This window comes from Haemorhous mexicanus, chromosome 27 (genome assembly GCF_027477595.1).
Source record: "Haemorhous mexicanus isolate bHaeMex1 chromosome 27, bHaeMex1.pri, whole genome shotgun sequence".
Taxonomy (NCBI): Eukaryota; Metazoa; Chordata; class Aves; order Passeriformes; family Fringillidae; genus Haemorhous; species Haemorhous mexicanus.
The window spans coordinates 6,000,871-6,019,607 of record NC_082367.1 but is presented as its reverse complement, the minus strand read 5'-3'; the positions used below and the strand labels follow the sequence as shown (position 1 = coordinate 6,019,607).

The window sequence follows — 18,737 nt, the reverse complement described above, 5'->3', positions numbered from 1 at the left end:
GCACGCCCAACACTGTGAATGACGGCCCTACAACCCAATCAGAGGGGGTTATTTATGATTGATGGCATTTTGACCAATTAGGATGCAGATTTTGGTCTTCTCCCGCCTACTGTGCTACGGGCTGGTTCCCGCCCCTTGCGGTGACGGACAGCAAAATTGCCCAATGGAGAAGAAACAGAAAAATAAAAGGACAGCTCAGCCATCCACTCGGAAACGGAAGAAGGAGGGCTCTATTTCCTCTGTCACCGTAGCACCGAGGTGCCACCTCTCCCACTTGATTGACAGCCTCGCTGGCAAATGGGCGGTTGGGGAAGGGGACACCCCGTCTCAGGTGCCAAGTCAGGCTGTGACAGTTTGTGACGCCCGGTGCCGCCCCCACAGCGCGACCTCCGATGCCGCTCACCGGAGAGCAAAATAACCCCCAGCCTGACGGACAGGCCGCGCCAGCCAATAAATATTGCGCATAGCTGAGTGACAAGCCATGGGACCAATCGAAGTACAGGACGCGCGGCCCAAAGACGGTCGGTGCTGGGAATTAGCCAATCACAGGCCAGGAGGAGCTGCGCTTGGCCAATGGGAGTGCAGTCCCTAAGGGCGGCCTGTGGGGAGGGGGCGGGCATTCAGGGAGGGGCGGGGCCGGGCGGATGCGGCGGTGCTGCCGCCACCGGGGGCTGCCGAGTCACGGCCGGGCACCGGGACTGGCACCGCCGTGAGCCCCGGCGGCGAGCCAGAGCCGCCCGGCTGAGCCTCCACCCCAGGGCCCGCGGTTGGGGCCTCCCTGGAGCCCCCGGCCCACGCCTTGAGGCTCCTGTGATCTGTGGGAGCCGTGAGGGGAACAATGGCCGCTCCTGAGGGAGTCCACCACCTCCCGGGCCTGGCTGGGCACAGGGTGCCGGTGCCACGGGCCTGCCGGCGGTGATGGATCGCCCAGAACAAGGCTCGGGCAGTGATGGGCTGAGTGTGAGGAGTGCTGGTCCCTAAACGGCGTTAGAACTGTCCCAGAAGGGTGCTGGCCCAAGGCATGGCGCTGTTTTCCTGGTGGTGGCGTTATATTTTAGAATTGGAGCATCACGGATTTGTTTGGGCTAGAGGAGACCTTGAAGATCACCTCATTCCATCCCCTGCCATGGGCAGGGACACCTTCCACTGTCCCAGGCTGCTCCAAGCTCCAATGTCCAACCTGCCCGTGGGCACTGCCAGGGGTGAAGCAGAACCTGTGCCAGGGCCTCACCACCCTCGTGGGGAAGAACTTTTCCCTGATAAAAGTTACTTTGTTCTTCACCCTGTCATACATCACCAACCTTTCGTTGCTGTTTGGAAACATAAGCTGTGAATCTGAGCATCACCTTTCCAATGTGCCATCCTGAGGGAGAAGGGGTGAATTCCTCACCTTTGGGGTGTTCTCCCTGGGTGTTAACACTGATGGGATTTACTAACACGTAGCAAAAAGGCTCGTTGTGCTAGCTAAATTAATTCCTAAACTGCTGCTTGAGCTGTTGCCCTGTTTAGAGAAAAAGTTCACCAGGTTTGGTTCTGTGTGAATTGCCCATGGGTTCACAGGATTCTCAGAAAAAGGACCTGGATGTGGCCCTGGCTCTGGCTCTGGCTGTGACCGTGGCCCTGGCTCTGGCTCTGGCCGTGTCCTCGGGCACTCTGAGCTCAGCCCATGTGAGCTGGACTCCGTTTGGCTCCTGCCACAGCCCAGATAAGGAGCTGCTCCCTGCTCACGCCTCTTGCCCTTTTTATCTCTGGCTGAGCTCTCACTGCTGGCCCCCACAGCTCTTCTGCTGCTGGTGTGAGGGCACGGGGACAGTCCCACAGGGCAGAGGAGGCAGAGGAGTCTCTGCTGTGCTGCTCTCCATGTAGCCCAGTGCACGATGCCTTCCCAGTCCGACTCCCTCAGCATCCGCTGCGGCTTCCGCTGCAGCGTGGCCGGGCTGAACCTCCTGCTGCAGGCTCTGCTCCTCATCCGCTCTTTCTTTGGCTTCCCAGATGTCAGTGACAACTACAACTACTCCTTATCCTTTTCCAGTGTCTCAGCCAGGTTCTCATCCGTCTCCTACCCAGGTAAGCCTGGCACCCTGCTGGGGAAGGAGGGGGGATCCCTGCTCCTCTTGTGCCCTGCACAGCGGGGTCTGGTGGTGAGAAGGTTTTATTGCTCTTTGAACTTGCCAGGAGTGCTGGGAGTTTCTTTATGTCACAGGTGTGGTGGGGATCCAAGACTAAATTGTAACTTGGGTCAGTTTTCTGTTGGGGTTTTCACCTCTCAGCCCCCATCCTGATCCATTTACACATCCTGATCCACTCAGATCAGTATGTAAAAATAAATTCAGCATTAAGGGTATTTATTCTCTGATTATACATTGGAAAGAAAGCTCTGGAATTCTTTACAAGCTCTAAACAATAGTGGCACTTAAATTTTTATCTGAAGGCTTCTTAGTTAATTGTAATTTTTTAATTTATTTTTTTTAAATCAGAAAGCTGCATTAATAATTTCACTGCTGTCTTGCTCTTTTCTGTCCTGCAGAATTTCAAGATGTCAACCACATGGTGATTTTTGGATTTGGCTTCTTCCTGATGGTTCTGAGAAGATATGGCTTTAGCAGCACCGGGTTCAACTTCTTGCTCGTTGTTCTTGGTGTCCAGTTCTCTGTGCTGGCAGAAGATTTCTTAGTTTTCCTTAGGGGAGAGCAAAGTCAAGTTGGTTTGGAAAGGTAGTGAGTTCATGTTTGAGCTGGGCTAGTGCAGAACTGCTGATTGCTCCCTGTGGAGGTGAATGCCTCCTTGTGGGGCCCTGGAAGGGATGGGCACAGGCATTTTAGAGGGCTTTTGGTTTTTAAGTGCATTGCTCTGTGTGATTCCTTTTTATTGGCCCTGGTGTCACCCTGAGACTGAGTTGTTGTTCTTTCCTTTCTTTCTTGCAGTCTAGCAAGGGCTCTTGTGAGCGTGACTGCTGTGGTCATCTCCACTGGGGCTGTCCTGGGCAAGGCCAATCCTGTGCAGTTAATTGTGATGACCCTGATGGAATTAATCTTCTTCTACATGAGCAGATGGATCAACAAGAAATTTCTGGAGGTACCCTGGTGGGATTTGCAGATACGTGGGGGGAACATCACTGGAGCTTTGGAGCAGCTCTGTCAGGAGCTGTAGCAGAGGCTTTGTGTGGCCTGGCTCAGCCCACAGATGGTGAGTGTTCTGTTGGTGCAGGTCCCAGAGCACCTCTCTGTGATGCACGTGTTCCTCTTTGGAGCCTACTTTGGTCTGGCACTCGCCTCCCGCTTCCCTGAGGCTCCCCCAGGGCTGGACAAGAACAGGAGCACGCCAAGGTCCGAGCTGTTCTCAGTGCTGGGTGAGTCCTGGCTGGAATGTCCCAGCTGCATGAGGCTTTGCAGGGAGAACATGGGCAGGGCTGGGGTTTAAATGCAGAATGCAGCTTTGAATGCAGCCAAGCACAGAAACTGCTGCTGTTTGTGACAGTGGCCCCTTTCCTGCCTGGCCCACAGGCTGCTCCTGCCACAGCTGGGGCTCACTTTGCTTTGCCACCTCAGCATAAAGTCTCCTCCAGGTTGCCAGTTCTTTCTCCAGGTTCACCACTCCCTTTCCTGGCCAAGTTGTCCCCTTGGCTTGCTGGGGAGGGGCTGTGAGCCAGAGCTGAGCTCATAACTTGTGTTTCAGCAGAGCTCAGGCTGTCGGTCCAGGTGGTGCACAGAGATAGAAAAGGGCAGTCCCTGCTGGTAAGGGAAATAAAAAGATAAAGCCTGCTGAAGGGTGGGGAGTGTGATACAGGCAGGCCCACGAGAGAGGAGCTGCACAGGCTCAGTGTCTGGGACTTTCATCCCTTTTCTTAGGGAAGCAATTTGGTGTTTTTATAATCACAACTTCTGTAGTGCCACTGCCACCAGCTGAGCCCAGAGCTTCCTGCAGGGGTCCACAGAGTCTCATTCTCAGTCACTCTTTGCCCAGTTTAGGGAATACAAAATTTAAATGCTGCTCTTTTGTGTCCCTGGAGTTCTTGTTTGCTGTTTATTTCCAGAGCTGAGCAGATCCTCATAAGAATGCTGCAGAGGATTTTATATCTATATTTATGACTGATTAACTGCCTGATCAATGAGAATAGGATGAATCATGTCACGAGTCCTCAGTGCCACCATTTAGAGTTGCTGAAATGGCCTCTCCTGTCTGAGGCAGGGTTATCTGTGCCTTGCTGCACTGAAATCATGGATATTAGCAATGGAAACTGGATTTCTGAGAGCCAAGACAAGCTGGTACAAAATCAGTGTCTGCCAGGGCTGCTGGAAACTGGATTTGTGCCTCTTAGTGACAATGCCTGTGTCACTTGTTAGGGATCTTGGACAGGAGCACATCAAATGCCACTGTCAGGTGGATTGCACAAGGGCCTGGTACCTCTGGGGGGTGGGGAACACAACATCAGTGATGGGAACGGGCTGGAAACAAAACACAGCAGCTGGGATTGCCAGAGGAGCTGTGGCCTGTGTTTGTGTTGGAGTCCGTGCACAGCCCAGGGCCACAGGGCCGGGTGGGGCCAGCCCGGGGTGCTCCGAGGTCCCTCTGTCCCTCTGTCCCTCTGTCCCTCTGTCCCTCTGCTGGCTGGAATTCGGTGTGTGCAGTGCTGCCCCGGGCAGGTGAGGAGGGATGCATCCTGCCAGGCAGGGCACTGGCTCCAGGGAGCCTGGGCTTCCCAAACGCTGCCCATTAGGAGCAGAACCTGGTTTCATTCCTGCTAGGGAAGCCTGTGGTCACTGACAGCTCCTCTCTGGGAGTGACCTTAGAGCAGCTCTGCTTTGGGAAAGGCTTGGGAATTACAGTGAGTGCACACTGTGGGCTGGAGCCCTCCAGAGACAGGCACAGATGGGCTCCCTGTGCTTCAGAGCAGCTCCTGAGGGTCTCTTTCCTTGTCCCCAAGGCACTGTGTTTGTCTGGGTGTTCTGGCCAAGCTTCAACTCCATCCTGGCTGGGTCCAAGAAAGTGGAAACAGTGCTCAGCACTTACTTGGCCCTCACAGTGAGTGCTGTGGCTGCCTTCATGTTGTCTGCTCTGACCTCCAAGGATGGCAAATTCAGAATGGTAAGGACGAGGGGAAACCCTGCATGGGGTTTTTCTGTTCAAAGAGATTTTCTGGTACCCTCAAGAATACACTGGAAATACAACAGCTGTTAACTGAAACCTTGTCCAGGGCCTGACAGTCACAGACTCACAGAGGGGTTTGAGTGGGAAGGGGCATCAAAGATCACCTCATCCCACCCCCTGCCATGGCAGGGACACCTCCCACTGTCCCAGGTGGCTCCAAGCCCTGTCCAGCCTGGCCTTGGACACTTCCAGGGTTCCAGGGGCCTCCCCACCCTCACAGGGAAGGATTCCCTCCCAGTATTGAATCTCCCCCTCCCCTCTTTCAGTGTGGAGGCACTGCCCCTTGCTGTACCCCTAGAAGCCCTTGTAAGAAGTCCCTGCCCCCCTGTTGCTGTTGCAGGCTGACATCCGCAGTGCAGTCCTGGCTGGAGGGGTCACCATCAGTTACACAGCAGAGCTCATAAAGCACCCTTGGATTGCCATGATTCTGGGGCTGCTGGGCAGTGTCATCTCCATCCTGGCATCTCACTGTGTGCAGGTAATGCTCAACCCCCCAAAGGCTTCTTGGATAAGCTGTGTAAATCTGTCAGCAGGATACCCCAGGGGAAACCTCTTTTCCAAGCTAGGAAACCTGAGGTGGTTTGAGCAGAGCCCAGGATTGCAGCTCCTGAGAGCAAATTCATCCTCTAGGTCTGCAACAGCTGATCTGCAATTACCAGCTTGTGTTTCTGGGTGTCAATTAAACCTTTTCTTCTTCCCAGAGGTGCTTTAATCCTGCCTTGAAGCTGCAGGATACTTCTGGAGTTCATTTCACTTTTGGTTTGCCTGCTGTGCTTGGAGCTGTGGCCGCTGTTGTTCTCAAAGTTGTAGAGAGGGGCACTGAGACACAATGGAATGAATTATCCAGGTACATAAGTTCTTGTATAAAATAATGAAGATAAATAATCATCACTGCAGTGTGCCCTGAGAAGGGTTGTCAGACATCCAGAGAGCCTGATGTCATCACAGACACATTGTTTTATATCAGGTAACACAAGATAAGCCCTGAAGTCCAAAGGGAAAAAAAAGTCAGTAAAAAGGAATTTGAGAGTTGAGCAGACTGGGCATGTGCCTCCCTCCAAGAATCACTTTAGGGTTTGGGATGTTTTGGGAGCTCAGAAGGGAGGGAGAAATGAAAGTGCAGCATGAGGGCCTGACACTTCTCATCATGCTCTCAATGAAACATTTAAAGAAGTTTTAATACCAAAAGAATGGACAAAATAAATCTTCTGAAGTCTGCATTAGGCTTCTGGTATGTTCCTAGAGCATCTCACTGCAGCTGCAGGTTTGAGAATTACAGCTTCTATGAGAGATTCTGATAGATGCAGATTCATTCACAGTGGTAATGCTAAATAAAAGGTGAAATGCTTTTTTTGCTTTTCAGACTGGGTTATGATGCCTTTGTTAATATTGGTGCCTTCTGCCAGACCATCAGCACTGCCTTGATAACAGGTTTGGTTACAGGTCAGTACTGGAACATCCCAGGAATCCCTTTATTTCCTTGGAGCAAGTTTCTCTGGGTAGATCACCTGTGGGATAAACGGGAACACGAGTGCCAGGGGCTCCTCCCAGCCCGAGCTGTTTTGCACAGAAATAACCCAGCAGCACCATTCTTTCAGTGCTGAAGTTTTATTTTAACCAAGGTTTATTTTAACCTGCCTTCAACCTGCAGACAGGAGAGGTGTGAAGATGAAAACATTTCACTTTTGGGTGTTGTCTCACTGACAGAAGATGCCCCAGTCTGGGGCTTGTCACTTTTTAGGCCATTTGGAGCAAATGTGCAAAGTTTCAATAACACCAGGAGCTGCCTCAGCCCAGCTGCAGCCCTTTGATCAAGAGATTTTGGGAATTTTGGGACTTTTTGCTGCTTTGGGAGCAGCAGCCCTCACGTGGCTCCTGTGGAATGCTCTGGTTTGTGGCAGCTGCTGCTTTTCCCCAGCCTCTAATTCTGTCTGGAGCAACAGAGAAATGGCCAGTGAAAATTGCTGGGAAACACACCCTACAATGAGTTTTGGAGTGTTTGAATTTCTTTAAACCTTTGCATTACTTTAGGTGTAATGAAGAAGGAATAGATCTTCAGAAATCATCCAGCAGAAATAACCAAACATTCAGTGTTTACCCAATTGTTCAAAAATCCAGAGATTCCCATCAGAGATCCCAAACTAACAGTGCTGATAAACCAGATTGGTTTAGATACACAGGCCCTTCTCATGCAGGAAACTCATCATTTTGATGTATTTTCATAATCTAGCAGCTGTTTAATGGGGTTTTACCTAAAGTAATTCATTTTTAGTATCCCAAGCCTTGATCCTGGCAAGCCTCTTTTGGTATTTAAGGCCAGCTCGAGTCAGGGGGGCTCTGCTGGAGGATTTAGGTCTGAATTTGTGTTTTGATCTGTTACATTTGGATAAATGTTGCCAAGAAACTCTTGTTACACACAATCCTCCCCTTGCCCTGGTGTTTATTTTGGATCTCTCTTTTTACCAACAGGTTTGATCTTAAACATCAAACTGCTGAAAGCTGTGCACGTCTCCAAGTACTTTGATGACCAGTCTTACTGGGAGGTGAGTTTAAAAATGATTTCAGATTCCCTGTGGGGGAGTTCATTTAGCACCTTGATGAAGAACTCCAGGTATTTGAATTAAAAATATGGGGAAAAAAGGGGTTTTTCCTTTCCCCAGCACATTTTGATGCACAAACAGTCCTTGGGCAGCCTTAGGTGCCGATGTGAGGCTGTGTCTGAATTACAGGAATAACAAATGGGTGAAAATAAGCTTTTAATCAGCTTTTATCTTGGTTTGGGGGGGTTTTCCTGTGATGATTTGATGTTCTGATACAAGAATGTTTGTGTTCACAGTTTCCCCACTTGTCTGTTGGATTTTGAGTGGAGGATCCCAGCTGACAGACAGGACCAAGATAAGATTTTCCTCTTTATCACCAGAAAAACTGAACAGCTGTGATGGGTTCAGAGAGCACTGAAATACCAATTCTCAGGCCCACAAAAGCCACCCCAATGCACACTCATAAACTAAACTGTTCCAGTTATTCTTGAGAGATAGAGTGTGAATTCACAGATGTAAACTTCAGGTGCATGCAGCTTTTCTGCTTTGTTGTTCTTACCTTAAATCATTTTTAGAAGATATGTACAAAAAAGTTGTCTGCATTCATGGCTTATCTCTCCAAATGCTTGGAAACATTAAACTATTTTTAGCTCTTGAGTTTACAAGGCAAAATGATGGATCTGAAAGTGTCATTTCTCAAGGAGCACTTCTTATCTAGGAAAGCACTCAAGTTTTTGAGCTGAATTGATTCTGCTGAAGGCCTTGACAAGCCAGGGCTGGATGAGTGAGCTGGAGCAGGGCCAGAACTCTGCATCCTGCCTGACTGAACTCCTGGAAAGATCTGGATGTTGGGAGGCTCTGATGGCCAAAGTTCAGGTGTGGGTGGTGTTCCTGAACCCCCTGGGGTTTGCTGCCAAGTGTAAAACACAGACAGAGCCCAGGGCAGTGTCTGGGGGGCACAGCCCAGGGATGTGCCCCCATTCTGGGGTGCAGGACTTTGGGCACACAGCATTCTCTGCCAGTGAGCCCTGGTTTCCAGTGGATTGTGGTCCTCAGTGTTTGTTTCTTCCAGAAATAGCTGACACAGAAAACCTTCCAGCAGTGCTTACCTAATAAAGAGTGAGAACTGAACCGTGGCTGTTTCCCTTCCTTCAGCACCCTGTGAGCAGTGAGAGAGGGAGCTCGTGACAGGCTGAGCCCTTTGATGAGGCTCCCTGGCCTCATCCACTCCCTGATGGATCAGCAGATCCCTGCAGCTCCCCAGGAATGCAGCCTTGCAGAGGAAGGGCCAGTTTTCCTTGTTCCCAGCTCCCAAAGAGCCAGCAGGAGTGCAGCAGCTGCCCAAACCTTCTACACACAACTGTGAGTTGTTACTGCCCAGACACTTCCTCTTTATCACAGGATAAAGGAAATATTCAGGGATGGGGGGAAAAGAAAAATCCCAAACCACCACAGTTCTGAATGACACAAGAGAAGCCACAGAGCAGCAAGTTTTGAAATTGAAGAAATGGTTATATTGCCCAGATATAGGAAATATTTAATAAATATCTGTTAAAAGGTTGTTTAAATGCATTTTTAATAAGTCTTGGAGTGTAAATAACATCATAGAAAGAGCTGGTTAAATACATCCATATTCCACTCTCCTTTCATTTGTAACAAACATCATTTTAGAAAAGTGACTCCACTGTTGTTTGTAGCAATTTTACATTTCTCAAAAACACCACAACACTGAAGTGGATGTACAAGAGTAAAAAAAATAACCAGAATAGAGCTGGATTTAGTGCTTTCAGCTTTCCTTGATTCCTCTTCAGACACGATGGAAGGTTTACAAAATGGTTTTACAAAACTTCTGGGGGTGCAGTTGAAGGCCAGGCCACTCCAGGGGGGTTCACTGCCACAGATCCTCTGTGCGACCAAACTTGAACACCAGGCCCCTGTGGGGACAGCAAAGGGACACCACAAATCCAACTCCTCTTGGTTAAAACACAAGGATTCAAGGGGGATTTGGTACTCCACTTCCTCTGCAGGCACATCCCAGGTTATTCACACAGGGCTGCTTACCAAACAGGACTTCAGCACCAACCAGATCACAGCAACTTTCAGGTTTATCATTAAAATTAAATGGTAAACAAGTAAAAGAGGTCAGTCTTACCCAAAAAAGATGAATGCATTCTGGAAAAACACTGCTATTCCTGGGTACACCACTGGTTTTTCTAAGAGAAAAAAAAATCCCCATACTTTTTTTTTGAAGTAATTTTCAAGCCTATCCCATTTCTGACGTGTCATTTAGCAGAGAGGCTTTGGGAGCAATCTGCAGGAGCTCAGTAATTTGTATTCTGGGAATAAGTCTTCACCCAGGGAATTATTCCCTTAAACCTGCAGCAGTTTAATTATTTCCATGGAGTTCCCAGCTGGGTTTGCAGAGGAAGTTTGTACTTAGAAATAGATCACATCCATCCCAGTATCAGTGATAACATGGGAGAGTGGAGTGTAGGGCAAAATACTCAATCTGGGCCTCTAAATACCAGTTCTAAAATCCAGAACAGTGGATTTTAGACACTTAAACTCCCCAAAATAGGCTCAGCTCTTACCTTTAACCACGTAGCCCCCAAAGAGGATCCACATGGAGGCAATGAGGGACCCAAAGGCCATCATGAAGCCAATGAAGAGCCAGATGCGAGCCCCTGCAATGGGATGGGGAGGTCCTGGGTCTGTGGGACCCCCAGAAACCCCTGGCACAGCTGGGACCCCAGCCCCACAAACCTCTGGCACAGCTGGGACCCCAGCCCCACAAACCCCTGGCACAGCTGGGACCCCAGCCCCACAAACCCCTGGCACAGCTGGGACCCCAGCCCCACAAACCCCTGGCACAGCTGGGACCCCAGCCCCACAGACCCCTGGCACAGCTGGGACCCCAGCCCCACAAACCCCTGGCACAGCTGGGACCAGCTGTTGTATTTTCTGAGACCCCCCTCATTGGAGGGAATGACAAATCTGATTCTATGTTCCTAAAAAGCTAATTTATTATTTAATAAATAAATAAAATTATTATAAATAAATAATTTATACATAATATATAATGATTATAATTTTAATATGTAATTATTATAATTTTAATATGTAATTATTATCATTATAATATAATTATATATACTTCTAATTATTATAAAATAATTTTATACATTATTTTCTATACTATATTGAAAAATGCTATACTAAAACTATACTAAAAAATATTTTAAAAAATACAAACAAAAAGCTAAAAGATACTAACAAAACCTCGTGACTCTCCTTCCAGAGTCTGACACAGCTTAGCCCCTGATTAGCCAATAAATAAAATCAATTTCCATGAAACCAATAAAACAATCTCCAACAAAACACAAGAAAAACAAATCAGATCCTTATTGTTTTCATTTTTCTCTGAAGCTTCTCAGCTTCCCAGAAAAAAATCCTGGGCAAAAACACTGTTTCAGAAACCAGAATATTCTATGTAGAAAAGAGAGCAGGAGAGGGAGGGGCAGCCCCAGCCCTGGTACCTGTCTGGCCCAGGCAGCCCTCGCTGTAGCTGTCCCCCCGCACCTGCCCGTTGGACACGGCGTTGATCCTGGGGAAAAGGGGACAAAAGTGCCATTAAAAGTCTGCTTCTCACTCTCACTGCCCTGCTGGGGTGGGGCCTTGTGTGACAAGTGCACCTCAAATGGCTGTCACCCTGATTTTTTAAGATTTTCTGAGCCTTCCGATGTTTGCATTCTTGTAATGAACTCATTGGTTTGCATTCTTTTACAGAGAAGAAATCAAATGTTAATTTGCCCAGTGTCATTGGAGAGGTGGCACTGTCACCCTCCAATCCACTGTCACTTTTGGAAATCTATAAATGTTAGAGTCAGAAATTAAAAACTCTCTTTACCTTGAAAGAGCAGCGTGTCCACATCGTGTCATTTCATGTCCTGTAGTGACATGTGGCTCTTGGCAGATATTTACTGGATGTGTTAGGTTGGATTAATTAGCAGTGCTATATTACTCTTTTTAAATAGTGTGGTAAATATAATTTTGGGTTATAATGTTAAAATAGAAACTGTGCAGTGCAAGATACTTTTTAAACTAGCTCAAATAAATATAATTTTAAGTTATAATGTTAAAATATAAACTATGCAATGTAAGATACTTTTTAAACTAGCTGAAATAAATTAAATATAATTGTAGGGTTATAACATAATGTTAAAATATAAACCATGCAATGTAAGATACTTTTTTAACTAGCTCAAGAAAGGGATGAGATATTCAAGAAATTCTTTGCACAGAGAAGAATTATTGCCTCCTTATCAGAAAAGACCAACTTTCTTCCACCTCCTTCCCATCTCTGAGGAGCCAGCAGGATTAAGGGGGGGAAGTTGACAATAACCAGAGACCAGCCTTTGTTTGAAAAGAATTTCTGCATCATGTATGAGATACCTGAATATGCACCAGGCTACTGCCTTGAAGGGTTAATCCTTTGGTAGAGGGGATCCTTTCAGGGCTAAATTGCCCAGGAAGGCACCCAGACCATCCATAATTCTTTGTTTTTATTGTCTTAACCCTGATTGTCCAAATTCCTATCACTCTAATTGTATTGCTATTTTTATAACCGTTTTATTACTATCAAACATTTAAAATTTTACAACTTTTTCCCACTCACATCAGGAATGCAATGGTGGCTATCACCCCACAGGCATGGTAGGAATGGTTGAAATCTTCCACTTGAGGATATTTCACAGCAGCATCGATGATGATCCACCAGCCTGTGAAGAACTGGGGGAAAAAGAGCTTAAAATGCAGATAAATCTTAAAATACAGAGCTTAAAATACAGATAAACCCTAAAATGCAGAGTTTAAAACACAGACACAGCCTGTCCTCAGCCTGTGAGATGGCTCTAGAAAAACATCGATATTTAAACAGCCTGACAGCCTCCAACCCAGACTAAACTGTGTCACCATTAGTTTGGGATCCAGCTGTCTGCAAAGCCAGGGATTTACCTCCTGGGTAAAACTGAAATTTAAACAAAAAACGGACGGAGGAAACCAGGCGGGATTTTGTCAGTAACTCTGCTGCCACACACAGGGACAATGTATCCCTGCTCTTCCTTTCCCTGGAATTGCCAAGGCTGGAGCAGCCCTTGAAAATCGCCAATTCCACCCATGGTCACCACTAGACCGTGTCCCCAAATGCCACATCCAGGTATTTTTTAACCATTCCCATGGACAGCGACTCCAGCATTGCCTGACCACCCTTCCATGAAGAAATTTCCGCTTTTATCCAACCTCAACTCCCACCGCCACAACTTGAGGCCGCTTCCTCCCATCCTTCCACTTGTAACGCGGGAGGAGAGGCTCCCAAACCGCTCCCGGTTTTTGTCTTAGGACAGAAAACCCAAAAGAAGCCCAAAGTCCCGAGCAGGGTGGGGCCGTACCAGCACCCCCGCGGCCACCGAGGCGATGGTGTTGCGCTTCTCGCCCCAGTCCACGCACTCCGAGCACCGCAGGCTCTCCAGGAACCCGGACATGGCTCAGCGACTGCGGGAGGAAACGGCAGCTCCGTCCGCGCAGGAACCGCGGCACCGCCCGAGCCCGGCGCTCCCCGGGCACCGCCACCGGCGGCTCCCACCGGGGCATCCCCGATCCGGGCACCCTGCGCGCCGCATGCACCGCACACCGCACCCCGCTCCCGCACCCCGCGCATCCCCCGCAGCCCGGTCACTGCATCCCCCGCACCCCGGTCCCTGCACGCCGCGCATCCCCCGCACCCCGCTCCCTGCACCCCGCGCAACCCCCGCATCCCGGTCATTGCATCCCCCGCACCCCGCGCATCCCCCGCACCCCGGTCCCTGCATCCCCCGCACCCCGCGCATCCCCCGCACCCCGGTCCCTGCATCCCCCGCACCCCGCGCATCCCCCGCACCCCGGTCCCTGCACCCCGCGCATCCCCCGCTCATCCCCCGCACCGTGCGCGCCCCCGGCCCGGCGCGTTCCCGCCCCGCGCATCCCCCGCGCACCGTCACGGGACGCGGTGGCGGCGGCCGCGCGCAGGCGCAGCGCGCGCGCAGGGGCGGCGGGGGGCGGGGCGCGTCCCGAGCGCCGGGGCGGGGCCGCCGCTCGGGGCGGGACCGGCGCGTGCGCCGCGAGCGCGCGGGTTGCGTAACGGGAGGGACGTTCTGGAAGGTTCTGGGGCCGCCCTCAGTTGCTGACCGGTGGCGGCAGCGGCTCCTGGTTGCGGTTCTGTCGTTCTTCTATCGCGTTTCTATCGCCGATCGCGGCTGGCGCAGCGGGCCCGGCGCTATGGGGGTGACTCACGAAGCGGGGCTCTCCCCTCAGGACCCGTGCGGGGGCAGCCCGGCGGGCTGGAGCCGGTGAGGCGGCGGGCCGGGGCACGGCCGGGCGGGAGGAGGCGGGAGAGGCCGATCGCGGTGGCCGCTGCGGGGTGAGGGCCGAGGGGTGGGTTTTTATGGGTTTTTATCTGTTTTGTTGCAGGAGCGCGCAGGTGCCTCAGGGGAACCAGCGCGGGGCGTGCCCGGCAGCGCCCAGCGGTGAGTGAGGGACCGGGAGGGCTCGGAGGGTCCGGACCCACCGTGAGCCCCCGTGGAGCGGGCGGGACACGGGCCGGGACGGGGGTGGCGATGGCAGGCGGCACTTGGGGATTTCTCTTATTACCGTCCTGGCAGTGTGACCTTGGCCCTGGCGAAAAGGTGAAATAGTGAAACTTTACGTGGAGTAGTAGCGAGAGAAGTGCGTCTGACAGCTCTCCCGCAAGTTACGTTTTAAACAGATTTCAGTGCGGGGGTTGGATTTGTTGGCTAACCTCGCTTTGCACCGAGCGCTAAATAGAAATTCCGTGTCAGAGCGAGCTTCCCTAAACTGTAAACTGGTTACGTAACTCTGGGCTTAAGTCTTGTGATAAGATCCTTATCCGGAGTAACCTTTGTAGCCATAAAATGGCTGCCACTCCAGGGACAGCCATTTTAATTATTAATATAAGAAGTACTGCGTCCTGTGCGAGTCACGGCCGCTGAATCATCGCCCGGCTTTGCACAGAGCGTTTTTAACAGCAGCTTGTTGCATGCACTGCTGGGATGTGCGGAGCTGTGTGCCACGAGTTCTATGACAAGATGCAAGCAAGATCTTAGCTGCTTTATACTTAGAAGATACTTTCATTTCCGCTTGTTGGAGTAAAAACCTGCCTGGAATTGTAGCAGAAAACTCCTCACTTTGTACTGAGCTACAGGCAAGTGGTTATTTTGTATCATAGGTGTATCATAGTGGGCGATGAAATGCCTTGAAAATTCTTCTCAAGAATATCAAGATTTTCCTCCTTTTTGAAGGAAAAAGGGTACTGCATAAAGAATTACACTTAAAACCCACACAGACTTACTTCTTTCCAAAATTCCACACAGAACCAACCACTCATGGTTTAAACTGAAGCCTTTCTTTTTCCACACAATCTCGTGTTTCAGTTTTGTGGCTGAGTGCAGGAGAGGGAGCTGCAGAGCTCAGCTGCCCCGGGAAGATGGCTGGGATTGTTGAGGTGTATAATTATCCTAGCCTCGCTGTGTTTGTTGTTGCTGAGGAAGTGCCCTGGTGCCCATTAACGCTGACCTTGCCTCTCCCCCCAGGAACAGAGACGGGGCACTGCAGAGCAGCAGCCAAACCCGAGGCAGCGGCTGAGAGCGCGCAGAAAGGCGGCGCGGGGCGGACGGCCGACATGGCGGAGTACATGGACGACCTGAGGCTGGGCTCTCCCGAGCACAGGGACTCCCCGGCGCGCTCCCGGCGGAGCTGTGCCCGCTCCAGCTCCAGCCGCTCCTCCAGCCGCTCCTCGTGCAGCTCCAGCTCCAGCAGCTCCTCCGGCCGCTCCTCGCGCAGCTGGAGCCGCTCCCGCTCGCGCTCCCGGTCCCGGCGGCGCCGCTCCCGGCGCTCCCGGCGCCGCTCCCGCTCCTACTCGCGCAGCCGCTCGCGCTCCCGCGGCTCCCGGCGCTACCGCGGCCGCTACCGGCCCCGGCGCTACCGGCACCGCTACGGCCGGCGCCGCTCCCGCTCCTGGTCCCGCGGCAGGGCCTGCTACCGGCGCTCCTACTCCCGCAGCCGCTCTCGCTCCCGCGGCCGGCGCTACTACGGCTTCGGGAGAACCGTCTACCCCGAGGCCTACCGGGGCTGGAGGAGCCGCTCCCGCTCGCGGAGCCGCTCCCCGCTGCACCTCAGCGAGAAAGGTACGAAGGGCTCCGGGGAGAGCTGGCAGGGAGGGTTTGTTTGGGCCGGGCAGGTTGTCTGGCCTTCACTTGCTTGGTTTGTACAGCCCGAGTGAGGGGAACCTCAGTGTGGTTGGACAAGCCACGTTAAAAATTAAAAATTGCAGTACAGATGTAATAGAAGTTGTTCCTCAGAACGTTAAATGGCACAGGGGACAGGCTGTGATGGGATGAGTGCCAGCTGATGATTGCATAGATGCAAAACCTGCAGGTTTTAGGCTTGAGTAGGTACACATGGATTTTAATGTAACACAAAGCACTTTCTAAATTCCTTCCTCCTCTAGACAAGAGGGAACTCCTGGAAATTGCAAAAGCCAATGCTGCCAAAGCTCTGGGAACAGACAACATTGTCCTGCCAGCCAGCCTGAAGATCTCTGCTCCTGCCAAGGAGATCAAAACTGAGAAGCAGGAGCGTGAGGAAGCCACGGAGTCAGCTGAGGTAAGTATGGAGTGTTCTCCCTGAAAAGGTAAAACACCTCTTCGACTTGTCTGCATGGCTGTGCTGTAGTCCAACTGTGGAGGTTGTGCTTATGAGCTCAAACTCTTGAACAAAAACTTCTCCAGAAGCCTCGAGGCTTTGCCTTAAGCTGGAAGCACAGAGGCCCTCTTGGAGGTGGTTGACCCCTGAGTGTCCAGTAGGGACAGCTTGGGAAGGAGAGGAGACTTGTTCCTTGGACTTGTTCTCCTCATGGGATAATTCCCATGAATTCCACTGGTGTATGCCTTTCTGACCTAAACCCAGCAGTCTCTTGCCAAACCTAGTGAATAGTCTGGGGTTATTTTTTTTTTTTTAAGGTTCAATCTTTGTGCCTTTTTTAACTGTTAAAAGTTTTTCATGTGCAACAAACTGTTTCCCAGAAATCCCATACCCAAGCACACAATGCATTTTACATACTTTATTTCTGTCTTATAGAAATCATGACTATGGTTCCAGACATGAGGAAGAAAATCTGGTGGTAATTAAGGGACTTTGTGGGCTGTAGCTGCTGTGCATTGAAGGGAGGGAGAAACTCGAGCAGCTTAAAGTGAATTTTAGTTTGGTTCTGTCGTGGTGTGTTCCCCTGAGTCACAGTAAATACAAACCTGCAGCCGCTGCCTGGCTCAGGTGCTGCTCTTGGAAAGGGAAGTGAATTTGCTGAGGGTTTGACACAAATGCTGCAGGCATCCCTTTCATAAACATATGCAATATATTCCAGATGTTGAGAGAGTACAGAAGAAGAGGCCTGCATCCCTTGCAGATAAGTTTATTGTTGTTCTCCAGAGGATGGGTGTGCAGAGCTGCTGCCCCTCGCTGTGCCTGCTCTGGTGTGGAGCTCGTGCTGGGGCCCTGAGTCCTCTCTGGGCTGGAACGGGGCTGGAGCTGCCTCCACTGCCCCCGGAATGGGCTCGGCTGCCTCGGGCAGGTGCTGCCTGCACTCTGGGCTCAGCACTGCTGTGCTGGAGCTTTGCAGCCACTTTAGCTGAAATACTGAACCACTCCACAGAAAGCTGTGCTGTGCCCCGGGTCAGGGATCCCCTCCTAAGCTGTGTCTGCTCTTCTTTAGCAACCTGGGAGTGCAGCTGAGGACGTGACCAAGGCTGGCATGGAGAGAGCAACCATCCAGAGGAGCATTTCCTTCAGCCCTAATGTGAGTGATGCAGTCCCAGCTTTTCCCAAATAACAATAACAAAAGGAACTTAATGCTTGGTAGTGATTTCCCTGCAGGAATTGGTAGAACACCCTGAACACACCTCAGCAGTGTATTGAAATAAGTGTTCACCCTCAACCTGTGCAATTTAAAACTAGAACTAGTTTAAAGCACAGCTTGTCTCAAGTTACATGTTTTAGTAATGCAAACTCAAGATTCAGGGATTTCTCCTTTGTTAAGTGCACATGACTGATACCCAGTATAAGCATCAGGAGTTCCAGGAGCTGGAGAGAAAACGTTTACATTATTTATATGATCAGCAGAGATAAACCCCTTGGTTTTTGCACCTTTTCTCACAGGAAATGTCTTTTTTTTCCCCAGAACACAATGGCCAAGCCTGCCCTGCAGAAGCCAGTGAGCCATGTTGTGGTTAAGGAGCCAGTGGTTTCTCCACCCAGGGAGGATGACAGGAAGGGAAGCCCCTATGGGCAGTGGGTTCCTGTCAAGAAGGAGGAGAAGAAAACATTCCTGAACTTCTCGCCCAAAAGCTCCCTGTTCCGGGCACGCTGAGGGGAGTCCCTGTCAGACTGAGCACTTGGCACCCTCTGCAGAGAGGGGGAGATTTCTGAGGGCTTGAAGACTTGTTAATACTGAGTATTTATTTTGAGGTCTTAATTTTTGGAATCTTAGGTTTCTCTTTCAGATAGAGAGCACACAGATCCAGAAGCCACAGATGGGAATCTTGTGTATATTTGTAAATATTTTCTATTGCTTTATTGGACTAGAACTCGCAGGTGGGTAACTTTTTCTAAACCACAGTTGAGTAGCTGTTCTTGGAACACCTGGATTTACCTTGTGTAACTGTTTACTTCAAGTGAATAAAGTTTAGTTTTGCACTGGCTGTGTCAGGTGTTAGGCCTGAGTTCATGTGGTTATTTCTGGGTTTCCCTTGCACTCCCCAGCTCCTCTCACGAGGTGCAACACAGGAGAGCTGTTGCATCATTCCAGAAGTGGATCCTGCCTTGATCCAGGCCTCCTCCTTCCCTGGCTCCCCCTGGAAGTGGGGATTGTGTAGGATTTTAGCTGCCTGCCACAGAAATGTCCCCAGTTACTACAGGGTTGTGTTTATTTGGTTTAAGATCAGC

General features: G+C 50.6%; 3 protein-coding genes across 8 annotated transcripts; 2 read left to right on the top strand and 1 right to left on the bottom strand.

The window, feature by feature from the left end:
• The first annotated feature begins 210 nt into the window (after positions 1-210).
• RHCE (Rh blood group CcEe antigens) lies at positions 211-9,623 on the top strand. 2 transcript variants are annotated; one of them, XM_059868682.1, is made up of 11 exons: positions 211-521; positions 1,993-2,067; positions 2,528-2,714; positions 2,925-3,075; positions 3,208-3,349; positions 4,925-5,085; positions 5,489-5,626; positions 5,850-5,995; positions 6,512-6,591; positions 7,618-7,691; positions 7,985-9,623. In XM_059868682.1, exons 1-11 carry the CDS (start codon positions 482-484, stop codon positions 8,009-8,011), a joined length of 1,221 nt encoding a protein of 406 aa, XP_059724665.1. In that variant the 5' UTR covers positions 211-481; the 3' UTR covers positions 8,012-9,623. The 2 variants fall into 2 exon arrangements, with proteins under 2 accessions (XP_059724665.1, XP_059724664.1); XM_059868681.1 differs by lacking the exon at positions 211-521 and having other exon boundaries at positions 688-2,067.
• TMEM50A (transmembrane protein 50A) lies at positions 9,248-13,786 on the bottom strand. 4 transcript variants are annotated; one of them, XM_059868683.1, is made up of 7 exons: positions 13,718-13,786; positions 13,136-13,238; positions 12,364-12,491; positions 11,225-11,292; positions 10,280-10,372; positions 9,841-9,901; positions 9,248-9,622 (listed from the first exon to the last, which is right to left on the bottom strand). In XM_059868683.1, exons 2-7 carry the CDS (start codon positions 13,226-13,228, stop codon positions 9,577-9,579), a joined length of 489 nt encoding a protein of 162 aa, XP_059724666.1. In that variant the 5' UTR covers positions 13,229-13,238; positions 13,718-13,786; the 3' UTR covers positions 9,248-9,576. The 4 variants fall into 4 exon arrangements, with proteins under 4 accessions (XP_059724666.1, XP_059724668.1, XP_059724667.1 ...); XM_059868685.1 differs by having other exon boundaries at positions 12,364-12,476; XM_059868684.1 differs by having other exon boundaries at positions 13,667-13,752.
• Positions 13,787-13,897: 111 nt separating this feature from the next.
• RSRP1 (arginine and serine rich protein 1) lies at positions 13,898-18,493 on the top strand. Of its 2 annotated transcripts, XM_059868936.1 has the most exons (6): positions 13,898-14,071; positions 14,193-14,248; positions 15,332-15,925; positions 16,249-16,403; positions 17,509-17,592; positions 17,974-18,493. In XM_059868936.1, the coding sequence occupies exons 1-6, from the start codon at positions 14,001-14,003 to the stop codon at positions 18,160-18,162; spliced, it is 1,149 nt and encodes a 382-aa protein (XP_059724919.1). In that variant the 5' UTR covers positions 13,898-14,000; the 3' UTR covers positions 18,163-18,493. The 2 variants fall into 2 exon arrangements, with proteins under 2 accessions (XP_059724919.1, XP_059724918.1); XM_059868935.1 differs by lacking the exon at positions 17,974-18,493 and having other exon boundaries at positions 13,916-14,071; positions 17,161-17,592.
• The last annotated feature ends 244 nt before the right edge of the window (positions 18,494-18,737 follow it).

Excerpts from the sequence above, each read along its gene's own strand:
- RSRP1 (XM_059868936.1), top strand. The coding sequence starts at position 14,001 with ATGGGGGTGACTCACGAAGCGGGGCTCTCCCCTCAGGACCCGTGCGGG. Across the intron at positions 14,249-15,331 it reads GTGCCCGGCAGCGCCCAGCG|GAACAGAGACGGGGCACTGC; the intron begins GTGAGTGAGGGA and ends CTCTCCCCCCAG. Across the intron at positions 15,926-16,248 it reads GCTGCACCTCAGCGAGAAAG|ACAAGAGGGAACTCCTGGAA; the intron begins GTACGAAGGGCT and ends TTCCTCCTCTAG.
- TMEM50A (XM_059868683.1), bottom strand. The coding sequence starts at position 13,228 with ATGTCCGGGTTCCTGGAGAGCCTGCGGTGCTCGGAGTGCGTGGACTGG. Across the intron at positions 12,492-13,135 it reads CGGTGGCCGCGGGGGTGCTG|CTCTTTTTCCCCCAGTTCTT; the intron begins GTACGGCCCCAC and ends CTGCATTTTAAG. Across the intron at positions 10,373-11,224 it reads GGGCTGCCTGGGCCAGACAG|GGGCTCGCATCTGGCTCTTC; the intron begins GTACCAGGGCTG and ends ATCCCATTGCAG.
- RHCE (XM_059868681.1), top strand. The coding sequence starts at position 1,878 with ATGCCTTCCCAGTCCGACTCCCTCAGCATCCGCTGCGGCTTCCGCTGC. Across the intron at positions 5,627-5,849 it reads TGGCATCTCACTGTGTGCAG|AGGTGCTTTAATCCTGCCTT; the intron begins GTAATGCTCAAC and ends TCTTCTTCCCAG. Across the intron at positions 5,996-6,511 it reads CAATGGAATGAATTATCCAG|ACTGGGTTATGATGCCTTTG; the intron begins GTACATAAGTTC and ends TTTGCTTTTCAG.